Source organism: Manis javanica, chromosome 2 (genome assembly GCF_040802235.1).
Source record: "Manis javanica isolate MJ-LG chromosome 2, MJ_LKY, whole genome shotgun sequence".
NCBI classification, from domain to species: Eukaryota; Metazoa; Chordata; class Mammalia; order Pholidota; family Manidae; genus Manis; species Manis javanica.
In genome coordinates, this window is record NC_133157.1 from 11,574,374 (window position 1) to 11,600,338 (window position 25,965).

Sequence of the window (25,965 nt, forward strand, 5' to 3'; positions counted from 1 at the left end):
AGACCAATTCCCGTGGGTTTGTAGCCCTTTACAATTAAACAGGCAGAGTACAAAGAAGTTATTTTTAAAAACTGCACTAATCTCAGATTTTTTTTTTCCTGGCTCTGAAGTTTGTTTCCCTGAATTTGTTTTCAGATGAATTTCTCATAGCCTATCCCTGTGAAGGGTGGGGCAAGTCTAACAAAACTCAATGGAAAATCATCTTTTTTATAAAAATAAATTCCATTCCACCATTACTAATTGGTAAACAATACATGTGTCTGTTTTAGTCTGACTCCAAATTTGGGGGCTGTTCCTTTGAATTATTTTAGTGAGCTAAAAGAACCACATTAACTTAAACCTTCTTAATAATTTCAGCTTAGCTTAAAAACCAAAAAATAAAACATAATCATCTTGAGCCTACAGCACTTAAAGAAAAAAAACAGCTTATCTAAAAGTCACTCTTAGGTAAAGCTTAACCTACAAAGCCTGTGACAGTTTCCTTCTTTAAAGTATGAAGTGACCTGTACAATTACAGATGGAGTAAAAAGATCCTTAATTATACAGACACAGTAATTTGTAACAAAAAGGTTTTTTTTAAGTTTTCCAATTTTTAAAAAGTATTAATCTTTTAAAACTGTGGTTAAATATATATAACATAAATATTACCATCTGAGCCATTTCTAAGTGTACAGTTCTGTGACATTAAGTATATTCACATTGCTGTGCAACCACAACACTTCATCTCTAGAACTTTTCACCTTCCCCAACTGAAACTCTGTACTCATTAAACACTAACTCCCATTTCCCCAGGCAACCGACACCCTACTTTCTGTCTCAAGATTTTGACTATTGTCATGAGTAGTGGAATTATTCAATATTTGTCCTTCTGTGGCTGGCTTATCTCACTTGCATAAGTTCATCTATGCTGTAGCACATGTCAGAATTTCCTTTCTTTTCAAGGCCAAATAACATTCTATGGTATGTACATACCACATTTTGTTCATCTATTCATTGGTAAGTGTGAAAAGCATGATTGTAACTTTATAGGCTCTTTAGTATAAAGTTCACAAAATCCATATAGCAAAGCACCCAAAGATAGCCAATGTCTTCAGAGTTATTTCTCACTTTCTCATGGTTATCAATAAGCCTTTATTGTAAGAGTTTCTAAAGTTAGCCTAGTATTACATTAAGAAAAAAGTGACTGGGCATGAACTCCTCAGTCCTTTTTTATTTGATTTAGATGATGTTGTAGCTTCAGTTTTCTCATTTGTAAAATGAAGGAATGAATCTTTCCTATTATTTTGTGAATGAGAGTATCCAGGAACGAGAGGGGGAAATGCCAGGTGCTTTCCAGTCCTCATCCATGACGTAAGCATAATTAATTCCATTTTTACAAATGAAGAAACCAAGTCTCAGAGTAATTAAGTAGCTTACCTTAGGTCATATACTAAGTTCAAGACATGGGATATCTATGTCTTTCTGATTCTAAACTTCACACTCTCTTCCTTACATCTTGATACCTCTAATTAAAGGTATAATTAAGTAAAAAGAGGGGATGAAACATACTTAAAGAGTTCATTTAACTCTTTTGACTGAGTGCAGTACTGTTGACATCTGAAAAAATAAACCTTGTTTAAGTGGCTTAAATAGCCCCATGTTCCTGTGGCTATTTCAGCAAACAGCACTTTAATTCTTTCCAGAACTCTACGTTATACTGGTTTTACACCACTTCAACACAGTATCTCTGAAACTAAATATTTAAATTATTGGATGGTATTTCCACAACAGAAACCTACCACTGGGAACACAGAGAAAGTTAGCTTAATGTTAAATGTACTACTTAAAGTTAATATACTAGTTATTCACAAAGTCAGATTACATTTCTGACCTTACTAGCACAGATTTTTTTTAAAGGTTATCCTTGTCTTTACTTTTTCTGAAAGAAATTTCTAAAGCATAATATAATTTACATTAGTGTTTTAAAAATATAAAATATATTTTTAAGCAATGCAGGATTGTCCAAAGACTTCTCCTTTTAGGAAGTTAAGCAATATAGTTTCTTCTCATCCACAGTGAAGAAAATGAATCTATTCAATTTAGAATATCAACCTGTCTACACTTAGATCTGAAATGTTTATATTATTCATTTCTCCTTAAAAATATGTGAATTTAATGTCAAACAAGTAATCATTTGAAAGATAATCAAAGCCTAAGATAAATGCAGTAACGATGTTGTTCTTTTCTATATGTAGGCAAACCACAAATGTTTGGCAGAAGATACACATTTTCTGCATCTTTTGATTAAGAAGGCTCCAGTCCACAGTTACACGAGGATGGTGGACAAGCAATGAACATTTACTGAGCACCCTTATGCATAGCACTGGAACAGGCACTGTGTAAGATCAAAAAAGTTCACAAATAATTAAGTTTCAAAGATTTAAAAAATCTGTCTAAAAAGATATTTTCTCACAACCAAAAGCAAAAAATTAAAAATGGCTTTCTGCTAGGGAACAATTTTTTATATAAGCATTAGCTTTTGAGGTTAGAATAAATCAGATTTTTCTTCGGTTCACAGAGAATTCAATAGGTAACTACAATAAGGATATGACCATTTCTCTTTTGCAGATGTATCAGAGGTCTAATCATAGAAAATCGAAAATAGCAAGATATTTGGGAGACATGTTCCTACTCTCACACTGCCACAACCCATTTATCAGCATACTTCAAGGGCGTAAGAGTTTATTACCTCTATGGTAAAAATATTAAAATGATTAACTCACAGCTTTTCCCAGTAGTAGTATACAACTACCCAACACTGAATCCAATTTGCCTTGAATGCTGTCACTTAATACCCTTGATATTTAAAATGTTGCCAAAGATTCTGCATATCAATTCTTTTTCCTTCAGAAATGAATACAAAATTAAAACCATAGGTTGTTGGTTATAATTACCAACAGAAAATGAAAACAAAATTAAAACCATAGGTTGTTGGTTATAATTACCAAAACATATAAATGAGGGAAAATTGGAAAAAGAAATTTAAAAGATAATCAAATTATTGTTAATCTTTAAGATAAGTAAGATTGTGTTAAAGTTACCGCAGAAAACTAATTTGCTAATACACCTTTAGCATGAAAAATTTTTTACCACAAAGATCAATAGATCCTAAGTAGTGATTTACCACACAAAAGCTGATGTAACCTTAACTGAAGATACCTAACAACAGTGCCTTAACTCTTCAGAGGTGCAAACCTTCGAATTTGGCAGCACAGCCATACAATTAAGAAGATCGACTTCTCATGTTTGAGAGCCAAGGTAATATATGGTATTTAATGTCAAGCATTAATTTAAAAACAAGTTTTGGCCTTTATTTTTACTAATTAATGATCCACAGAAAAAGGGACTTTTGGGAAAAGTGAGGCCTTACACAAACTCCATTATGATAGAACAACCTTCAAAATATTCTTTCTGATGACTACCTCAGAGTTATCTCCTGTAAAGAGGGAACTTCAGGCTAAATTCTACAGCAGATTCGTGACTTGCAAACTACCATATTTGGTCAGAGAGTCTTTACACATAAAGAGAAATTGGGCTATGAGGATCACCAAGAAATGGTTACAATATAAGTTTAAATGTTTATCCAGTATTGTTTTGGTTTACAAGTTTTCTAAAGAATATCCCATGGTCAACACAAAACAGGGTGGGAGAGAATCAGGTAATCACTTTATGCAAAAAAAAAAGCTGTTAATCTGGTGCTTGTTCATATATACCTATGGACATCGAGTCCTTAGCTTGGATTTTCTTTCTTTGGGATCTAACTATGGAAAACTAATAAAACAAGGCAGTTATACATGAAGCACCCAAATGTTATACTGTCATGCCAAACCGCATTATGCAAGCTGGTTAAATTAGCACTTCTTTAATATCTGAGCTTTATCTCCAAGAGCGATTATGAAGTTTATACTCACTTATTCTATATACCTGAGAAGTCAGATGATGCCTGATTATATTGAAAACTACAAAGATAACTTTACTGGTAGCTCATGTCAGAACCTCAGCGTCTATAAAGATGCTCAAAGGTAGCGCTCATTTAAACCATTTTCTGAAGCCTGTGCTCAAAGGTCACTTGTTAAAACAATTACTGTGAAATAATGAGACCTTGAAAGTAGGCTTCACTTTAGCTTGAAAAATGCTCAATAAAAGACAATGACTCCTTTAAAATACTCTGGGCTGTAAAGTTTAGCTGGAAATACAATCAATAAAAGGAAATTACTTCTCTAAAGAACCTGCCCAGGCTGTAAAATTATGATATATTTGTGGAAAATCATGTCCCTTCATGTAGATAATACGCATAATTCACTTATTTCAATGTTCAGTAGACCACTTTTATAATTCCACTAAATTACCATTTAATCCAGATTAAGTACCTGTAAACTAGTAGAACACTGTGACCAAAATGCCAAAAAGCACAGAGCTGACAGACTAACTACCCAAATATACAACTTAATGCCAATGAATTGACTTAATTAACTGTAAGCTGTTATAAGACTGAAACAGCAAGAAGTGTACCACAACATAGCAATACCTCAATTTTAATTGCAATTTGAGTTAATTTGTATTAAAGCTGCATGTGAAATTTAAATGCAACCAATAAATATGAATCAATCATAGATTTAAATTTTGTTAATGTAAACTGAGGTCTACAATGAACGATCTTAAAGAACTTTCTCCCCTATTTTCAGGTTTTATAAACTCTACTTAAAAGCCTTCAATACATATTAAAATAATCCAATACGCACTTGAAAGAAGGGCAACAGGTCCTTCGTTTAAAAGAGTTGACTGTGCACTTTCTTAGCACCTAAGCCTTTTTCTTCAACTACTTTTCAAACATCAGTTTAATGTGACACAATTGAACTCATTTTTTTCCTTCCTAAACAAAGCAGCTGGAAAAACGCGCGCGCCCACATACACTCATGACTTACTACCCCAGTTACCTGTATGTAAATATAGGTGTTTATTTGAATGAAAACATCAAATGAATTGCGACACCCTGTCTCTGATAATTTTCTCAACCGTTAAAAATGACAGACGCCAAAAGGTCTCTAATTAAAGTGGGAACATGATTTTCAACTAACGGAACACTAGTAGCATAATCACTTAACAGTCTCCTAGGGCATTTGCTTCCAAGACTGAGGAATCCGAAGTAACCAAAGCATGGAGATGCCTGTAAAAGCAGGTGCAGATGGTAACAGCCTTAATATTATAAGAGTAGGGACCAAATTAATACCGAGCAATAGACGGCGAACTCCTGGAAGTCTGGGATTATCCTCTTTGACTCAACACCTAAACCCCAGAAGGTTGCTGAGAATCAAGACATAGCGAAATACTGGGATCAGATACGTAAAGGAGATGTAGAGAGTGGCATGCAGAGGGCACTTTAATTTCAGGCAAGGAAAATAAGGCAGACCAACACGAGATGACAGGCCGACAGCCTCAGTCACAGACACAGGACCAGCAGGCAATGGGAGAAACTGAGGCAGAGGGGGCGGCCAGATTTCCAAATAGGACCTGGCCCAAATCATGAACGCCAAGAGATGAACCGGCTTTGCTGGGGGGCCAGACGGACGGCTGCGAAACTCGGGAGACAGACATCCGCCCAAACAGGGGGAACCGGTTTGGGCAGGGGCTCCGAGAGCGTTCCCGCCTGCGCATGCGCCCTCTCCCTCGGCCACAGCTCCCCCTGCCCCCAATCACGGCTCCCCTCAGAACCCGGCTCGTTGAGGGAGCGGAGGGCAGTCTAGTCCGCCTAGCCCTGCGGGATGAGAAAACAGCCTGGCTCCCAGCAGGGGCTGCCGGAGGACCCTCCGCGGGCTTGGCAGATAGAAGAGGATGAGGAGGAGAAACGCGGCCCTACCCGAACCACCGTCTCCCGCTCCGCTGCCCGCCGTTCGCTGCCCCCGAGGCTCCGCCGCCTGGGCCTCCCCAGCAGCCCTACCCCCGCTCTCCTCCCCCTACTCACGTGAGAGTAGCCCCTTCCGCCCTCCGCCCCGCCTCATAGGCCCACGGCCGTACCCAGCAGCCCCATTGGTCCAACAACAGGCGGCGAGGGCGTACTTCCCTTCCTTTAAGCCCCACCTGACGTTTAGTCCCCCTCGGGAGTCTGCGCCTGCGCAGAGCCTGCACTCGGAGAGCTCTGCGGGCTGCTGTGCTCAGAGTCGGGGCTTCGATTGGCGGTGGCTGGGTGACTGCTTCAGGGATTGGAAGCAAGACTGCCGGGAGGGGCAGGCCGTTGCCTCTAAGAGCGGGGGTACAACTGCAAAGACTACTGGTGCTAGCAAGGAATCCCTTGCTCCCTTTTCATGTTCAAGTGCTGTTTCAAAAGCAGCCCTTTATAGTGTTTCTCAACTCACCTGGCCTATGCTGAGGGCGCACAACGTGTCAGAGATTGTGATAGGTCCTTATATGGGTGGGTATCTCATTTTAGCATTCCCACAAACCTGAGAATAGGATTTCTTTTTTCGTTTTATAATGAGTTCTACCTAAGTAACAGAATTCAGTCTAGAAGTCAAAACTTCTGACTACAAAACAGCTACCTGGAGGTATTTGAGACGTAAGACAAAAAAGAACAAGATGGTTTCAGAGTGTTACTCAAAGATGGGGCTGGGATTTTATTTGGAAAACATTCAAATAGTATACAGAGTAAGGGCAATATAATGAAGTTTATAGTCTTTTTCCTAAATAAATTTATAAGGTGGACGGTAACAAAAACTGATCAAAGGGCTACTGAAGTCTTGATAATTTAAAAAATATTTCTACAGCCAATTCCTTAACCTTCCCCCTTTCTTTATTCAAATAACATAAGCTCTTTTCCTGGTGAATGAGTCATTTACAATGTTTTCCTGTAGCTTTGCATCCATATCAACCAGGGAAAGGGCAAAAAACCTGTGCTCTTTTGCAGTCCTGTCTATTACAATAGACTTGGCTTCACTGCCACAGGAAAATAGCTTTGTTCCTTTTCTCCTTATACAGTTACATAATAGTAATACACACCCATTTTAAAGTATTCAAATAATTAAGGATCAGGAAGAAAGTAAAATCCCATGAGATAACAGATAAAATCACCTTTTTAATTTTGGTGACATACATTCTTGTATTCCTTGGTTCATATACATACCCCAGATATATATGTAAATATTAACATTAATTTAAAAAATAAAACTTTGTAACAGAATCAATACAGTATGCCTTGGAAAAAAATAGAAAATAGTGACAAGCAAAAAGGAAAAAGGAAAAATGTCACATTTTCATCACAAATGTTAATACTTTAATGCATATCCTTCTGTGTCCATTGTTTTTCAAAAAGAGATCAGTTTAGCAATCTGCTTTATTCAAGTTAACAGTATCTAATAATTTCAGTAAATTTCCTCTCCTTTTAATTCCTAGATCACATTCAAATATTCTATCAATCTTAAAATACTTTTACATCTGGCTATCACAAATCAGTAATATCATTTCAGTAAATTTCTATCTCTTCTAATACCTAACAATAATCAGATTTTCTGCTATTTGAAATACATTGTTTTATAGCTTGTATTCCCAAATCAGTATCCAATCCAGGGCTACACATTGCATCTGGTTGCTGTGTCCCTTAAGTAGTTTTTACTCTAGCACTTAAGAAAAAAAATAAAAGATACTGGCTTACTGAAGAAATCAGGCAACATGGAGTGCAAAATTTCCCACCTTCTGGATCTAAGTGGTTGCTTCCTCAAGCGATCATTGAGTTGTTCCTCTAGACCTTGTATTTCCTGGAAAGGAAGTTGTATCTCAAAGCTCACTGGATTGATGTGGTAAGCTGGAGCCAGAATGCAAAGGTTCCTAAGGACTAAAATAAGGAAAATGAGCTTCAAGCTATAAACACAGGGGTGCCCTTTAAGGGTTTTAAGGACAATGTCAATACCAGATTTGAATGTTTTTAAAAGATCATTCTGGTAGGAATAGAGAAGGCAAAACAGGGAGTAAATGGAACAATTTGGAAGCTTCCTAAGAATAGAAAGGCTTGAATTAGGGCAGGACAAAGGAGGGGATAAAAGAACAGGGTTTGAGAGGTATTTTTAAAAGAAGTATCTTCATGTTTGCCCATTGTTTCTCCTGTCTGCTCAAATTTGATTTTGAAACCCCTCTAGTGAATTTTTCACTTGTTATACTTTTCAACTTCAGAATTTCATTTTGGTTCCTTTTATAATTTCTCACTCTTTAATGATATTCTCATTTTTTCATACATTGTTTTCTTGACTTCATCCCTATTTTCTTTTAGCTCAGTAAGCAACTTCCAGACAGTTGCTTCAAAGTGTTTGTCTAATATATCAGACATCCAAGCTTTCCCAAGGATGGTTTCTACTGACTTACTTTGTTCCTTTGAATGGGCCATAGTTCCCTGTTTCTTTATATGCCTTTTGGGTTTTGTTGAAAAATGAATGTTTGAATCTTATAATGTGGTAAGTCTGGAAATAGATGCTTCCTCTTCCCCAGGGTTTGTTTTTTTTTTTATTGTTTAAGGGTGTCTCTGTGCCAGGGATCAGTATCAGCCTGAGGTGAAGGCTTGGGATCTCCTCAGGTGTTTTCTGTACCTGCATCTTTTCCTGGTTATATATAGTGGTTTTCTAATTTTCTCCATAGAAGTGGCTGATTTGGAATGTTCAATCTTTAAATGTCTGGCTCCCCAATTAGGGTAAAAGGGGAAAAACAAACAAACAAACAAAACAGGTGCTGTTCCTTTAAATCCCTGGAAGCCAGTTCAGCAAATGAGGATTGACACAATGGCAGCCAGCTTCTATGCCTGCACCTCAGAACTTTTCCCATCCTAGTTCCAGCAACCACACCAGGAATGTGAACATGGCTGTCTGTGGTAGGAGATAAGGGCGGAGTATCACACTAAAGGCTGACATTGACTGAAATTAGCCTCAATTAACAACCAAACTTTCCCCTGAAAGATGCCAAATGTTCAAATAAACTTGGAGATATTGTGGGTTCAGTTCCACACCACTGCAATAAAACAAATATCACAACCAAGCAAGTCAAATGAATTTTTTGGCTTCTCAGTGCATATAAAAGTTACATTAACACTGTATCATACTCCATTAAGTATACAATAGCATTATGTTTCAAAAACAATGTACATACCTTAATTTAAAAAAATACTTCATTGCCAAAAAATGCTGAGCTCGTCATAATCACTACCACAGATCACCATAACAAACACAGTAATAATGAAAAAGTTTGAAACATTACAAGAATTACCAAAATGTGACACAGACACACAGAGTGAGCAAATGCTGTAGGAAAAATGGTGCCAACAGACTTGCTCAATGCAACGTTGCCACAAACCTTCCATTTGTAAAAAATGTAGTATCTGCAAAGCTCAATAAAGCGAAGGGAAATAAAGCCAACCACAGTATAACAAGGTATGGCTATTGATTCTAGAATTCCAAAATAGTTACTTTAGACAGTTTCTGCCAGTACAGTTGTCTAGAAGACAGACAGATTCCTTGTGCTTCCTACTCCATCTGAGGAACAGAAAAACAAAGAATGAAGAAATGTGAACAGTAAACAGAGCTTAAGGAATCTGTGAGATAGTCAAAAACAACATACCACTGTGGGAGTCCCAGTAGGAGAACAGAGAAAAAATGGAAGACTAATAATCAAAATGCATAAAGCTAAAGAAAAGAAAGGATCTTGAAAGCAGTAAGAGAGATGTGACCCATCACAAACAAGGAATTCTCAGTAGGATTGTTAGTCACTTTCTCATCCTAAACCTCGGAGGCCAAAAGGCAATGGGTTGATAATATTCAAAATGCTGAAAGAAAAAAATGGTTGACAGAGAATTCTATATATGGCAAAACTGTCCTTCAAAAATGAAGGAGAAATTAAGACATTCTTTGATTTTAAAAGTGTGAAGGGAGTTAATTATTACTAAACAGGCCCTTCAAGAAATACTAAAGGGAATTCTTCAGGTTTATATGAAAAGATGCTTAACAGTAATGTGAAGCCATATGAATAATTAAAGCCCTCCAATAAAGGCAAATACATGGGCAATTATAAAAGTATTAACAATTATTAAGTAAGTTATAAACATTAACATACTTAGTAAGAGACTCTCAAAATATACTAAGCAAAAATGACCTGAATTAAAAGGAGGAATCAATAATTCTACAATAGCTGGAAACATCAATACCCCACTTTCAAAAATGAGTAAAAACAACCAAACAGAAGATATGAAGAAATAGAGGACTTGCACATCACAATAAACCAACTAGACCTAACAGGCATATATAGAACATTCCACCCAACAAAGGCAGAATACACATTCTTTTCAAGTTCTGGACATTCTCCAGGATGGTCCATATACTAGGGTACAAAACAAGTTCCAACAGATTTTAAAAGATAGACATCAAACAAAGTATATTCTCCAACCACATGGGATGAAGTTAGAAATCATTAACAGAAGGAAAACAGGACAATTCACAAATATGTGCAAATTAAACAACATACTGTTGAACAACAAAAAGAAATTAAAAGGGATAACAGAATATACTTAGAAATGAATGAAAATGATAACATACCAACACACAGGATGCAATGAAAGCAGTGATGCAGAGGGAAACTTAATAGTTGTAAATGGTAACATTAAAAAAGATCTCAAAATACTACTAACTTTATACCTTATGAAACTAGGAAAAGAAGAGCAAACTAAACCCAAAGCTAGTAGAAAGAAGGAAACAAAACAGATTAGAGTGCAGATAAACAAAGTAGAGAATGGGAAAACAGAAAAAATTTAGAAAAAAAAAAATCAATGAAACTGTAAGTTGTTTATTTGAAAAGATTAACAAGTTAACAATGATAAACCAACAAAGACAAAAGAACATGCAAATAACTAAAGTCAAAAAGAAAAGTAGGCTATTACTTCAGACATTCCTGAAATAATGAGGATTAGAAAAGAATACTATGAACTGTATTCTAACAGATGAAACAATCTAGAAATAATGGGCAAATTTCTTGAAACACAGAAATTATCTAAACTAATTCAAGCAGAAATAGAAAATCTCAACACAGTAAGAACAAGTAAAGAGATTGAGTGATTATATAAAAAAACACCCAACAAAGAACAGTCCTGTACCAATGGCTTCACCAGAAAATTGTATGAAGCATTCAATGAAGAATTAACACTAATCTTTCTCAAACTCTTCCAAAAAAATTGAAGAGGGAATGCTTCCTAATTCATTCCATGAGGCTTCCTAATTCAATCCATTCATTACTCTGATACCAAAGCCAGATAAAAACATTACTAGTAAAGAATATTATAGACCAATATGTCTTGTGAATACAGATTCAAAAATCTTCAAAAACACACAAGGGAATCAAATCCACCAGCATATTAAAAGGATTATTCACCACAACCAGCTGGGATTTATCCCAGGAATGCAAGGGTGGTTCAACATAAAATTAGTCAATGTAATATATCACATTAATAAAACAAAGTGAAAAACACATGATCATTTCAACTGATGCAGAAAACGGTTTTGACAGAATAGAATAGTTTTCATAATAAGACCACTTAGAAAACTAGTTAAAGAGGGAAAATTCCTCAACCCTCAAATAAATAAAGGTATTTATGAAAAACCCGTATCTACCATCATACTCAAGAATTTAGCTACCCCTCAATGATCATGACAAGCCAAGGATGCCTCCTTTTAAGCTGCTATTCAAAACCGTACTGGAAATTTCAGCCAGAACTATTAGATGAGAAAAGGAAATAAAAGGTATACAAAATGAAGAATAAGAGGTAAAACTATGTCATTCAAATATAACATGATCATATAGAGAGAGAATCCCAAAAAATCCACAAGAAAACTTGTAGAGCAAGAAATTCAGCGAAATTACTAGGTACAAAACCAACACACAAAAATCAGTTGTGTTTCTACACATCATCAGTAAACAATAGGAAAAGGAATATAAGAAAGCAATTCCATTTACAATATTATAAAAAAGAAATACCCTGAAAACTAGAAAGCATTACTGAAAGAATTTAATGAAGATCCAAGTACGCAGATATTCCATATTCATAGACAAGAAGGCTTAAAATTAAGTGGCAATACTCCCCAAAGTGATTTATAGATTCAAAATACTAAAGGTTTCGATCGGCAAAACTGCATGGATGATGTAGTTCACCAACACAAGACTACTGGGGATAAGAAACAGGTCTTGGATGAACCTGAGATAATTAAAAGGTACATTAACACTGGGACAAACGATTGGAGATTTCTTCTAGGCAGTTGGCGGTGGAGCTCAAGAGAGCTATCTGGGCTAGCCAGAGTGATTTGTGAATGGTGAGCACGTTGTATAACGGAAGCTACCGGATTGCAAGAGATCACTGGGACACACCAACATCCAAAAGTGAGGGGAGTAAATCACCTTCTGACTTCAAGGCTCCAACGCCGGGAGTCCACATGCCCAGGCGTGAGGGACCTACCGGGACTTCAGTGCGTAGGCGCCCTTCAGGCCCATTCATGCAGCAAATGGTCGAGGCCCAGCTCCAGGGGAACCGAGGCGCACAGGGCTTGGGTCGCACACGCTAAGTGACCGTCGCACCTCTGGGTCGCTGGCGGACACCCCTGAGCAGCAGTACGCGGTACGCTACACCTTGCCCACAGCGACGAATGTCCCTCTCCGGGCCCCGTCGCCTCCCAAGCCTTCCGATTGGTGGAGAGGACCATGGGACCTGGAAGTTGTCTTTGTCCGGTGAGGGCTGCCCTTCCGGTTCCGTTAGGTCCCCCTTTGGCTCCGGTTCCCTGCCCCTCCCCCTTCCAGGAGCCCCGAGGGGCCGGAGCTCCTGGCGGTGCCGGATCCTGACGGCGGCCTTCCCCCGGGTCTGTAAGTGCGGAGGCGGCCGAAGCGCCGGGCAGGGGTACGGGGTGTCTCAAGAGGAGCCCCCTTGGGGCCCTGGATTGACCGGGACCTGTACTGGGATGGGCCGAGGATCTGGCCTAGGCCCGGAGGAACTTAAGGAACCTTTGGCCCATCCCACGCTGTGCCCCGCCCCTTTCCCTTCCCTGCATCAGGAGTGGGAAGCCTAAGGATGCCCCACGGACCTCCTCCAGGGACCCCAACCGAGGGTCCCAGTTGGCTTGGACGCCCGACTCTGGCATTTAATAGAAAGTGCCAGAGCTGAGGCCCTGCAAGGCCTCAGTGCCAGCCCACGAGAATCACTCTTTGCCGGGGTGTCCCAAAAACTGGCTACTGGCCACAGCACCTTTTATATTACTGGCGCTGTGTGAGCACTGGGGACTAGATCCAGTTTTTTCAAGGTTGAGCGTGGGAGCTAGATATAAACAAGTAACTGTCCCTGCTATGTATATCAGTCATATATGTGTGAACTGCCCAAGGGGCAATTGCTGGGAAGGCTGAAGAAATAAAGTGACGTCTGAATTATTCTTGGAGAGGGTAAACTGGAGAAGAACTTTTCAGGCAGAAGAAACAGTCGCAAGGCTGTAAACGAATGACTGAGCATGACGTTTGTGAAGAGGTGGAAACTGGGGGGCTTTTTGTGCATAGGATGAGATATGAGACTGGAAAAGTAGAGGTCCAGGTAAAGGTTTAACCTTAGAGGAGATGGGTAGGTTTTAAAGAGTTTTAAGCAAGAAACTGATACGGTCAGATTTGCACTATAGAAAGCCATTTTGATGTGGAGGTTAGCCTATAGGAAAGGAATTTCCATCAACTGATTCTGGACTCTTTTACTAACATAGGTACTCTTATTAGAGATTCTTCTGAAGGTGTAATGGAATTGGCCTAGTTAAGAGTTAGTGTAAGCCCTGAAAAGGACTTACTGGAAAGAAGGCAAGTATACTGGAGTCAGTGGTATTAAGGCTCTATAATAAATTGGATCTTGAGGGTGAAAGAGGTAGCAAACCTGATTCCTAGGTTTTAAGCCTTTGGTATTTGAAGAATTTTATGCCATTATCAGTAATAAAACCATAAACTTACCGTAGACTACAAACTTATTTTTTGGACATCTTGAGTTACAGGACTAATAGATGGCCACATGAAACTGTCCAGTATAGAGCTGGAAATGCAGATCTGCAGCTCAGCCTCAATGTTGTGGCTAGAGGTAAAGTTTGAATCATCAGCATAGAGGTGAAAGTAATGGAAATACTTGGCATCAGGAAGGGAGTACTGAGAAAAATGGGAATATTTCAGGGAAAGGCTGCATTTATGAAACCGGACGAAGAATTATGGTAATTGCAGAAACAGAGTAGGAGATAAAGTATAAGAGTGCCAGGGTTCCAGCAACCAAGAAAACCCAGAAATCAAGAGAATTTTGACAGAGTCTTCTGGGAAAATTCATGCAGGGCATTTGGGGAATAATGAGGGGAGAAAAAAAGATTGCATTTCTTTAGTAAGAGATTATTAGTGACCTTTTAGCAGACAATAGAATGATGAGGTAATGATATATGAAATAATAGAGAACTCAACTGGTTTGGTGTTAAATGAGAATGAGAAAAGGCCACATGTGAAGGATTTCAAGGAAAATTGACAGGCTTTGTTAATTTACCTAAAAAATGCTTATAGAGCATATTCCAGACACTGTTTTAAACTATTTAAAATAGTAACTTACTTTTAATTTAATTTAAAAATTAATTTAATTCCCTATAACAACCCTATGAAGTAATATTACTATCTGACAGATGGGAAAATTGAAGCACATACATGAGTTAAGTAACTAACTCAGGGTCATACAGCTACTGAGTCAGGGTTTTGATCCTAGGAAATACGTTTCCAGAATTCATGGTGTTACCCACTGCACTAAGCAGTGATGAGAGTCAAAAGAGTGGGAAAATTTTAAGCAAAGATAGGTTCATTGAAAAATAAAATGAAAGGCTTGGAAGGGGATCCAGATGGAGAAGGTAAGTAATGGATTTATGTTTGTGTTAAATATATATTTTTTATTTCTTCTTAGATTCTCTTCCAGTCGGTGCATTTTAGGTCAGTTTCTTTCACAATTAGGTCAATTGCATCAAGATTCCATCTATCATGTATTATCTATAACTGAGTCTCCTCTTGAGCTTCAGACCCTCATCCAGCTAGCTAATGGATCCTCCCCTTGGTGTCATGTAGGAGCCTCTTGGCTAAACATTTTAAGACCAGACCAATGATCATCCCCTCAGTGTTCCCTCACCTATTGAATGACTCTATGAAAGATGTGTAGTCATTCAAACCAAATATCATGGAGTCATCTTGAACTTTCCTCTTCTGTTCCCCACATTGGCCACCTAGTCCAGCAGTTTTTTGAAATCTCTCTCAGATCTCTTTTCCTCTATCTGTATTATTGTTGTCAATAATCAGAACCTCATTGTTTCTCTCTTAATCTGTCAGACTAATAGTGTACTAACAGGTTTCCTTGCCTCCATGCCCACTGTTCTCAGAGCCTTTCTCCATTAACTTTTATTTTTGACTTACTGACTTTTAGACAGTGCAAGAGTGTAGGCATCAGGCATTTGAAGTGATAGAATAGTAACCTAGGGCAAGTACTTTTGAGTAGCCTAAACTGAGGTTAAATTTGGTTAAGGCTGGCATGAGGATGGGAATTTAGGAATTTTTAGAGAAGGTAATAAAACATTGAAAAACCAGGTGGGCTCTCTGAGGAAATAAGCCTTGAGAAAACATAGCAAAAAATCAAGGTGTAATCTTTGAAGGATATGCTGACTGTTACACAATTCAGTGAACGCTTGAGAAACAAAAGAATGGTGGAACAGAGGCCAGTAGTTAAGTAATATGCCCATTTCTCTACAGTAGTTTAACAGAATGAACTAGATCTATATTTATTCAACATATATGGCTCTCAAAAACAGTAAGTGAAAAAAAGTAAGTTACAAAACACAATAGAAACTATTTTATTATATATTTTCTGTGGCTAGGCATATAAAAGTATTTTAAAAAGGGTGAGAAGGAAAATCATAAAGGACCAAACTTAGAACAAACTGAGTACTGAGAGGAAAGAGGTTGGGAAAGCGGTTTTGTACCTAAGCTATGATGTTGAAAAATTTTACAGGAAGGATATATTTCTGTATGTCTCACTTACAATTAAAGGTAAACAAAGTCAGAATTTGGAGAAGGTAGTGTCATGAAAATTACCCAAGGTAAGAAAAGGATTGAAGTTTATAGAAAAAAAAGTTGTAGTCTAATACAACCTCTTTGAAAAATGGAATATGGTGTTAGTAAAAGACAGATTTTCAAGTAGTTCTGAGTGCTAAGTTGAACAATAAGGGCACTTTTATGAGGTAGACAGAAAAAGACTGACATACAGCTTGGGAGTTTATTGTATGCAATAGAAAATTTTCCTTATTGTATTTGTATGTCATAATCATATTTTGTAGTTATTAGAGTCATTTGAGATAAGAAAATTTGGTATTTTCTTACAGCCCATGGCACAGCAGTGAACATTGTCCAACTTAAAATATTCACTGATCCGTTTTGATTACTCTTGCTTGAACAAAGGGAAATTCTCAAATCAGTTGGCACATTTGTTATGGAAATAATTATGGAAGAACTGCATAATAAAGAGAAAGTGAACTTAAGTAAGAATATTCCCATTACATTGATATTTGAGAAATGGGCCATTCAAAACTTGCTAATAAACATTTAAACAGTATTCAGATTTAATTGTAGTAATTTAGGCAATAGATGATAAGGACCTGAACCATAGCAATGACAGAATATACAGAGAGAATTTAGAACACATTCTGAGGAAAGAATCAACAGTCAAAGAAACAACAATCAAAGATTGTGGTCACTAAGTATTATACCTGATCAGTTCTCTACTTTCATTTACTGGAAGCTCTGCTGTGATGTAGAATTATGTGAGTGATTTTTATGAAAATTATGAACAATTTCTACTGTACTTAGGAGTTAACTACAGTTGGGGATTTTGAAATGTATTCATAATTTCCTTTTATTTGCAAATGACACTAAGTTTCATTCTGTGAAGATAAATACACAAAAGATGGAAAAATAAAGTTTAAATAGGTGTGAAGGGAAGGTAAAATAATAAAGAAATTGAATGTAATCAGGAATATGACTAATAATACATAAGTAGCTTACTATTAAATCCTCTAGACTTGACATAAATGTGGCTGTAAGTTGTACTTTTAAAAAAATGAAACTTTCTCTGATGCACAACTAACTACACAAAAGTATATAAATAGTCAGTGTACAGCTGAATGGGTATGAGGAGGGAAATCTGAACAGTTACACAGCTAACATTATCCATAAGGTAATACTTCAGCTAGCCTAGTTGTTTCATACGTGGATTTTGGCATCATGCATCTTGGGCACAAGTTCCAGCTCTAACACTTAACACTTTCCACCTCTCTTGAACTTGAACAAGTTCTTTATATTCTCAAAGCTTGAGTTTCCTCATACGCAAAGTGGGGATGATAAAACTACCTCACAGGGATTTTTGAGAATTAAGTGGGTCAACTTATGTAAAGCACTTAGCACCAGAGTTAATACCCAGGATTCAGTAAAGAATAGCTGCCACTTCTCTTATTCTTAAATTAAGCCAGTTCATAAGAAGCACAATTACTCCTTTTTATTTTGACTTTTTTTGAAAGTCAAGTTACATTTTTGGTTTTATATTGTCAAAACTATGTCAAAACAAACCCTTGAAAGAAATTTTCCCCAGGGCACCCAAAAGAGGATATCATGATAGTGAAGAGCATCTCTACAATAGCTCAATAATAATTTCATTGGGACTTTTAAGAGTTAATTATTCTGCTGGTTTTTGTGGAATGGGTGGTGTAAACAGTTAACAGATGGGCCTTGCCCTCATAGAACTATACAGGCCTTTGAAAAGAGGAGCTAGTGACAGGAATCAATTAAAGGGTAAACTGTGTGGCCTGGAAATAAAAGTATATCAAGGGGAGACAAAAGAGTGGGCTGACACATAATAGAGAAAACAATTAATTAATTAAACAGAATCAGTTTTCCTGACATTCTTGGACTGCAGCAAACAAAAGCAAGCCCTTTCTTGGGATACCTGTTGGGCTGCTCCTGATGGTATGTTTCTTGAGACTGATAAGTTAAATGAAACTGTAATCTAGCTTCTCATTTTTGGAGCTTCAAGGAACAATTATCCCTGAGGCTAATTGTTTAAAGCATTATAAATGCTGTCATATTGTAGATGGAAGCAATTAGTGCTCCTTTTGGGGTATGAATATGAAAATACTGACCTGAGGGTAGATTTAGAACAAGCTACACTAAAAAAGAATGCCCCGTTTGACCAGTTGAAATGACAGTTATTTTTATAATTTCTGGTTATAAATTGGGACATTCACCATTCCAGAATGGATATATTAAGCTATTGGAATCGCTGAAACTGAACAGTGATAATACAGGTTTTTTGCTTTATTGATATATCCCCTATATCTACTAGACTTTTGCTGTTCACCATCTTTTCTCTGATGCTACATTTGCTTCTCTACACTCCTCCTATCACCTTTATTGCAATTATTCATGATCTATACATTCAGAATGCCATGCAAGGGAAAAGCTTATAATTTAAGTAGGTACATTTTTGTTAATATACCTATGCCATCCCAGTTCTCTTTACTAAATTTTACCTCTCATTCTATGCTGATTTCATGCAGCTGAACTCCTTAGAACCTTTACAGGTACATTCTTTTTCCTTCTCTGTATCCAGTCAGTTTCCAAGTTCTTTAAAATATCTTTTGTTATTTTTCCTTCCTCCTTATTCCCATTTTCATTCCTTCTCAGGCTTTCATGGCCTCAGACCTTCTACGGACACTGAGCTGGTTGGCCTCACAGCAGTTCTTCCTTCTTTCCACCGTCAAGCAAATCTTACAGGTTCAACAAATGCCACCTGAGCACCTGCGTGTGTTTAGTACAATATTAAATGATGGGAATACACACCAGTTTTAACAGAAGAGGGTTTCGCCAGTAATGTGGCTGCAGTGAGTAGAATTTGAAGCAAAAGAAAAAAGTTTTGCCCTAGAAGATGCAGGTTCTCAGCATTAGCCCCATTGCGCAGGATGGAGATGTTTCCCTCAAATGCCATGAAGCTTACAATTTGGCGGGGAAATACAGTATTTAATAAAGTACTTTGACTGTTGTTAAGTACTATTCTCTGGGTCCAGGAGAGAGAACTGCTCTAGTCTAAGGTTAGGGAAGGGCCTCTCAGAGGAAATAAAGGAGACAGAATTGGCTAGGAGTAATGTTCCTGACTAAAATAACTGTGCTAAGACTTGGAGTAAACAAAGAGCTATCATGCAGCAGGTATGAGAAGAGCAGTGTAAGAACTAGACTCTGCCATCAGGAGCTGGTATATTCTATAAGCCTTTGTAGGTAAGTATTATAGAAGATAAGACTATAAAGATTGAGCTTCAGAGTCAAGATGTTGCCGAGAGCACCCAGTTGTCTCATGATTCTCAACTATGAAGATAATAAATGCATAAAGTTCAAGGTGAATTTATTGATGCACTGAGATTGTAGAGCTATTTCTCAAGGGTAAACTTCATAACACCACTGATCTCACAGAAGACTGTTATGTAGACAGAGTGCCAGTTTATTATTTTTGCAACGACTTATGGACTAGAACTATCATGTGGGCATGGCTAATTCTTTCTTCCCTTGGCAAGCCAAGTTACCAGAAAATCATTTGGAGAGTATGGAATTAGAACATGAGGACTTTCTCCAAAGAAATTGCTATGTACAGGGACAAATATGCAGAGTTTTGACAAAGACACCTTCTTCTGTGGTTGAATGGGTTATGCTAGTGTTTACCTTAGTTATTGTTAGGTTTATTTAATTAGTTTATACTCAAGAGGTTAGTCTATAGCTAGGAGTTAATGGGAAATCATGGGAGGATTCTAAGCAGGGGTTGGATATAATCACATCTGTGCCTTTGAAAGATGTCTTGCCATGATACAGAAGTTGGATTAGAGAACCTGGAAGCCAAAGAACATTTATGGATGAGTACTAGTAGTCTAGTTGATGAGTAATGATGGATAAATTGGGATAGAGAACAATCTAGTAGGGATTAATTAGATCTACCTTCCTTCTACTCAGATTCTCAAGTGGCTCATCTGGTTTTTCTATATCAAATATTTATTGTCTGTATCAAGAAATGTTTCTTAAGAGTTTAGATTTGTACCCAATGCACAGGATAAAGACCTGTGCCTTTGACAGTCTGAAATAAACATTGTTCCTTTAGGTCTGTGACTTTAATTTTGTCACAGAAATACTTGTATGAATAAATTCACATCAGTTTCAAAAGAGGAGAGTTTACTCAGGAATGGGGCAAGCAATTTTGAGGGCAGTACTGTAAAATACAAAGCAAAGGAAAAGAGTTGTTTTTGAAGAAGTAAGTTCACAGTATCATGCAGAATATAGTTAGGTTCATTAACACTTGTTGGGATGTTTCACTCTGTTTTTGAAACCTGATATAATATTCATTTGAGAAGCAAAAACAAAATGCTCTTGAAGTAACTTAACACTGTTCTTGTATTAAGTTGAATGTGAAAAGTCTTGTGAGTCTTGTAAAAAGTTCAGTGAATGCCAAGCTATTTACACTGATACAAGTACACAATCATTACTGCAATTGATACTTGATGTTGGTGAAGAATAATTTTTAACAGCCTTTGAAAGCTGTTAGCTTCCTCTTCTAAGGAAAATTGCATTCAAATACATACAAAGAGATATGACAACACAAATTTGGTTTTGGAAGGAAAATCCAGGTTTCTTAATTGTTTGAATTTTCTTAAATTCATCCTTTTTACATTTCTGTTCTTTAGGTCTGCCAAAATGTCTGAAAGATCAGATCTCCTTCACTTCAAGTTTGAAAATTATGGAGATTCAATGTTACAAAAAATGAACAAATTAAGAGAAGAGAATAAATTTTGTGATGTTACAGTTCTCATAGATGATATTGAGGTACAGGGGCATAAAATTGTGTTTGCTGCAGGTTCCCCCTTCTTAAGAGACCAGTTTTTACTGAATGATTCCAGAGAGGTGAAAATCTCCATATTACAGAGTTCCGAAGTGGGGAGACAATTGCTCTTATCCTGTTATAGTGGTGTGCTGGAATTCCCTGAGATGGAACTTGTAAATTACTTGACTGCTGCGAGTTTTCTTCAGATGAGCCACATTGTAGAACGGTGCACGCAGGCCTTGTGGAAGTTTATAAAGCCAAAACAACCAATGGATAGTAAAGAGGGATGTGAACCGCAGAGTGCTTCTCCCCAGTCAAAAGAACAACAGGGAGATGCCAGAGGCTCCCCAAAGCAGGACTCACCTTGCATTCATCCATCTGAAGACAGTATGGATATGGAGGACAGTGATATTCAGATTGTTAAGGTAGAATCTATTGGGGATGTGTCAGAGGTTAGAAGTAAAAAAGATCAGAACCAGTTTATTTCTTCTGAACCCACTGCTTTACATTCATCAGAGCCCCAGCACTCCCTGATAAATTCAACTGTGGAAAACAGAGTAAGTGAAATAGAACAGAACCATCTCCACAATTATGCCCTCTCCTACACAGGCAGTGATAATATCATCATGGCCTCAAAAGATGTCTTTGGGCCTAATATTCGAGGTGTAGACAAAGGCCTACAGTGGCATCACCAATGCCCAAAGTGTACCAGGGTGTTTCGTCACCTGGAGAACTACGCCAACCATTTAAAAATGCACAAACTCTTTATGTGTCTACTCTGCGGCAAGACTTTTACTCAGAAAGGCAACCTTCATCGACACATGCGTGTGCATGCCGGCATTAAACCTTTCCAGTGTAAGATCTGTGGGAAAACCTTTTCTCAGAAGTGTTCCTTACAGGATCATCTTAACCTTCACAGTGGAGATAAGCCCCATAAGTGTAACTATTGTGACATGGTTTTTGCACATAAGCCAGTTTTGAGGAAACACCTTAAACAGCTGCATGGCAAAAACAGCTTTGATAATGCCAATGAAAGAAATGTGCAAGACCTCACAGTGGATTTTGATTCTTTTGCATGTACATCAGTCACAGACTCTAAAGGGTGTCAGCCACAGCCTGATGCAACACAGGTCCTGGATGCAGGTAAACTGGCCCAAGCTGTCCTGAACTTAAGGAATGATAGTACATGTGTGAATTGAGTAGGGGCTTTATGCTCACAACTAGAACTGACTGAAAATATGGCAGTAGTCTGTGTGAGTCTTTTCAGGAGTGATTTTTGCTAGTCTGACTTCTCCAAAGCCTTTGTGCAAGTTGTAGGGGTGAGTCAAAGCACTAACAAGCCAGGCAATTTACCACTTGGAGTGGTCTTGCCTGTCTTTTGCCCTCTCCATTTCTGTTCTGAATTATTTATCCTTTGATGTCTGTTTTCCTTTCCCACGGAGTATTCCATGTGTCTACCTAATGTTGACTTATGTCTTAGACTGACATTATTGAAGGCTTTTCACTGGCACATTCTGAAGATACCAACAAGATAATAATGTCACCTACACTCCACAAACATGCTTTGCCAAGAGATGTGAATACTTTTTCTTTGGCGAAAATAGGTTAAGATACAAGGTGATACTGCTATTGGCCTGAATATGTGATGGAACTTCCAGTTGCCTATTGATAATTCATCAATGTCTGATAATTGAATGAGTCTGCTTTCTACCACTTGTACACATCTTGTACCTGGCTATAAAGAAGCATTTTGGGTTGTTCTGTACTCTTTTCAATAGTATTATGGCCCAACTGCATGTCATTGAAATGTTCCCACAGACCAGAGTACAATCTTTTTCAGCAACATCTGCAGACATTAGTTGGGAGTCACCATGAGGAGCATAATCAACAAAGGATAGAAGTGCAGTTGTACAATAGTTCTTACCTAGAAGGTTTTTCCTAAAAGAAGCCAAATACTTATAATTAATGTGTGACTTGCTGATGCTTTTGAAGTCAGGGTTGCTCCAGGCCCACAAAAAGAGCTAAAGTATAATGGTCTCTCTAAAAAGGAACTATTTGGGAGTCAGTCTCTGGACTTTGAAGAGATTAGCCATCAGAAAGGTGAGTTTGACCTTCAGAGTTTTGTCCACTGTACTGTAATAATAGTCTCTGAATTTTCATTTCCTTGTGTACCTTAATTTCAAAAATGGATGAAAAAGAGGGTCACAGGAAGAGCAATCAGGTTTTTGCCTTCAGATATTCCTATGAAGGTACCCAATACCACTTTGCCACATTTGGTAGATTGCTAATACAAAATTGATCTTCCAATGCATAAAGCAAAACTGTTTTCCCTAAAGCACATTATAGTTCAGAAATAAATTTTGTGTCTTACTAGTTTCTGACCTACGAGTTAGATTTAGGTAATATGAGTGTTAAAGAGTCTTTAGAGAATCTTTAGAGGTAATTTACTCCACCTTTTTTTTTAAGTCAGGGTAGCCAAAGCCCTAAGAGTTGGCCTGGACAAGGTTGGCCAAAGTAGATAAGTGACTAAATATGACCTAATGCCTCCTCACTTCTTTTCACGATCTCTTGGCTTTAAAAGATCTAGTACATGATCAAGAATACATAAGCAAAAAGCTCCTAGTTTGTGTTTCACCTCTGTGAAACCCAGTAGGCTTTCTGAGACAGCCTGCATTTTGCAAACAAAATATCACAGAAGGATTTGTTTTTGTTAATTATTTTTGGCTAGAATGAGTATTATTACATTCTTCTCAAGCAAGTGACTAATTTTGTAGGTGTTGGTTAGGGAAGGAAGGTACAAGTAAGAATAATGTAGGAAGGATCCAGATGTGGAATGATTTTGTCTGGAAACAGTGTTCATTTAGTTTCCACCAGGACTTTGTTTTTATTTTTGAGCTATGAGAATGCATGTACAACAAACCAAAAATTACATTTAACTTCTGTAGTCAGAATCTTAAAAAGTTGTGATTTGGTGCATTTACATGTGATTCTGACTTGAGGTATAATTTATAACTTTTGTTAAGATTTAAAATAATAATAAAATTGAGTGATAAGACCAATAGGTATGTCATACCTAACATCACTCATTATATGGTCTAATGATGCTGCCTAACACTGATTTTTTTATATGATCCAGCCAAAGAGTACTAATTCTATGCAACGGTGAGACACTAGCATGTTAATGAACATTTCACTATTTTCTCTGGATATCATTTAATCACAGGGAAATTGCAAATTGGAGTGCTTCCTTGCTTATATTCATGTCTTGTTTATGTTACTGGTTTGAAGGCATGGGTTCAAAAAAGATCAGTCTCTGTTGGAGACTATTCCTGGCTTCATTTCAGTCACTCAAGAAACATTTATTAAGCACCTACTGTTGCTAGGCACTATGCTAGATACTAAGGATATGAAGGTAAGATTGCTATGGTCCATGACCTCACAGAGCTTATAGTATCATGTGGTCTAGTGAGATAAGGTATTAATTTGATATCATACTAATAAAGAAAACTGCCTTGCTTGATTTGATCAGTTAAAACCAGCATCTTGATGGTTTTGTCTGGTTTTGTATCAGTAAAATTTCTCGTCCTCACCTTTTGCAGCTGCAAACCACTGAAGTAATTTACAGTCTCCTCCATTTCTTCTGTTTCTGTGAGATATTTTCTTAATTTTGGTGGGACTTAACTTTTCTCCTTTGTTTATACATGTTTCTTAGCTTGTATCGCAAAGTGGTCAAATTACTAAAGTCAAATACATTTTATAGGGGAAGATGACTTTCAAAACTAGTCATATTCTTGTAGAGGAGGGAGAGATTTTAAAACTTTGGTCATTCAGCATTTGTATTTTATGGCTCCCCAGGATAACTAAAATGGAAAGAGGACTTTTACTGTAGTTAGGTTTTTAAAAAAATTACTGTCACAGGTATTTATTTATTATTTAATTTTAAAGACAAACTCCAAACTGAAGCAGCTCTGAGGTAAATCAGATGTGGTTTTAATTTGTTTTAGTTTCTTTATTATAAGATCGGTAAATGGAGGGTGACCAGTGTCACTATTTCTAAAATAATGTCCTAAACAAACAACCCAGAACATTTTATTTCAGCTGGTGAATAGCTGTTCTAAGTCTGTTGTATGTTAGACATACTGTGAACTACCTCTTCACTTATTATGGGGAAGTTTCCTTAATAAAAGTGTGACAATTAAAGTTCTGGTGTCAGTGGTTTCTTTTCTCTCTCTCCTCCTTTCCTTTTAGATTGCCTGAGTTTGACTACAGGAATGTTTTACACTCCTATTCTTTAAAATAAGTATTAATCAAACACAGTGACCTTGGCTTGAGAAGCAAATCTGAGTTAACCAGGGATATAGGGTCAGTGACTTAAATGCGACCTTGTTGACTGGATGTAGGGCAACAGCTTTCAGAACTGGTTCAGACATTCCTTCATTTGGCAAATGCTTGATGCCTATTAAGTGCTAGACTTCGAGAACGCAAAGGTCGGAAAGTCGTCCCAAATACCACCTCTTAGAGGGGACACATTTCATTACAGGTAGGTAAGGTAAATGCAGTACTGTTTACTGGGCCCCAACTAGTTCTGCGGCAGTTCAGGATGGTTTCGCGGGTTTCTGAAGGGGATTTTGAAGGGGAGGAGGGACCGGGTCTGGCGGACGAGGAGAGAGGGCCGGCCAACAGTTTAGAGGGCCTGAGTCGGCCTGGGAACTGGGGCGGGGGAGGAAGAGAGAGTGACGAGAGATTTTGAGGTCAAGGCTAGATCCTGATGGGGTATTAGCCTAGCAGTCTCGAATACTGATTGCTACGGCGGTCTCTCCTTAACTCCACCACCCCTACAAAGGCAGGTGGCTCACTAAAGAGAGAACCCAGCCCATTATAATCCGTGGGGCCTCCCTGTCGTCCCATCGCAGCGTTCTCTGATAGACCCCCTGTTCCCCAACCACAGCCTGTTTGCTATTCGGACGTGGGGGAGAACTCAC

At 37.7% G+C, this 25,965-nt stretch overlaps 2 protein-coding genes across 17 annotated transcripts in view; one reads left to right on the plus strand and one right to left on the minus strand.

The window, feature by feature from the left end:
- RABGAP1 (RAB GTPase activating protein 1) overlaps positions 1 to 12,677 on the minus strand; it is a 163,144-nt gene extending 150,467 nt beyond the window's left edge. For 8 of the 15 annotated variants that reach the window (XR_012126332.1, XR_012126331.1, XR_012126330.1 and 5 more), the window contains exon 1: positions 5,897 to 5,994. The gene's annotated coding sequence lies outside the window, so the exon portion shown is untranslated. Of the gene's footprint in view, positions 1 to 5,896; positions 5,995 to 7,722; positions 7,865 to 12,450 lie in introns of those variants that run through there. The other 7 variants (XM_073224824.1, XM_073224816.1, XM_073224827.1 and 4 more) reach the window with 6 other exon arrangements.
- A 133-nt stretch (positions 12,678 to 12,810) lies between these two features.
- ZBTB26 (zinc finger and BTB domain containing 26) lies at positions 12,811 to 25,130 on the plus strand. 2 transcript variants are annotated; one of them, XM_073224950.1, is made up of 2 exons: positions 12,811 to 12,909; positions 20,847 to 25,130. In XM_073224950.1, exon 2 carries the CDS (start codon positions 20,857 to 20,859, stop codon positions 22,180 to 22,182), a length of 1,326 nt encoding a protein of 441 aa, XP_073081051.1. In that variant the 5' UTR covers positions 12,811 to 12,909; positions 20,847 to 20,856; the 3' UTR covers positions 22,183 to 25,130. The 2 variants fall into 2 exon arrangements, with proteins under 2 accessions (XP_073081051.1, XP_073081056.1); XM_073224955.1 differs by having other exon boundaries at positions 12,824 to 12,905.
- Positions 25,131 to 25,965: the final 835 nt, after the last annotated feature.

Bases quoted from the DNA above. Each gene is read 5' to 3' on its own strand.
- ZBTB26 (XM_073224950.1), top strand. From the start codon at position 20,857: ATGTCTGAAAGATCAGATCTCCTTCACTTCAAGTTTGAAAATTATGGA.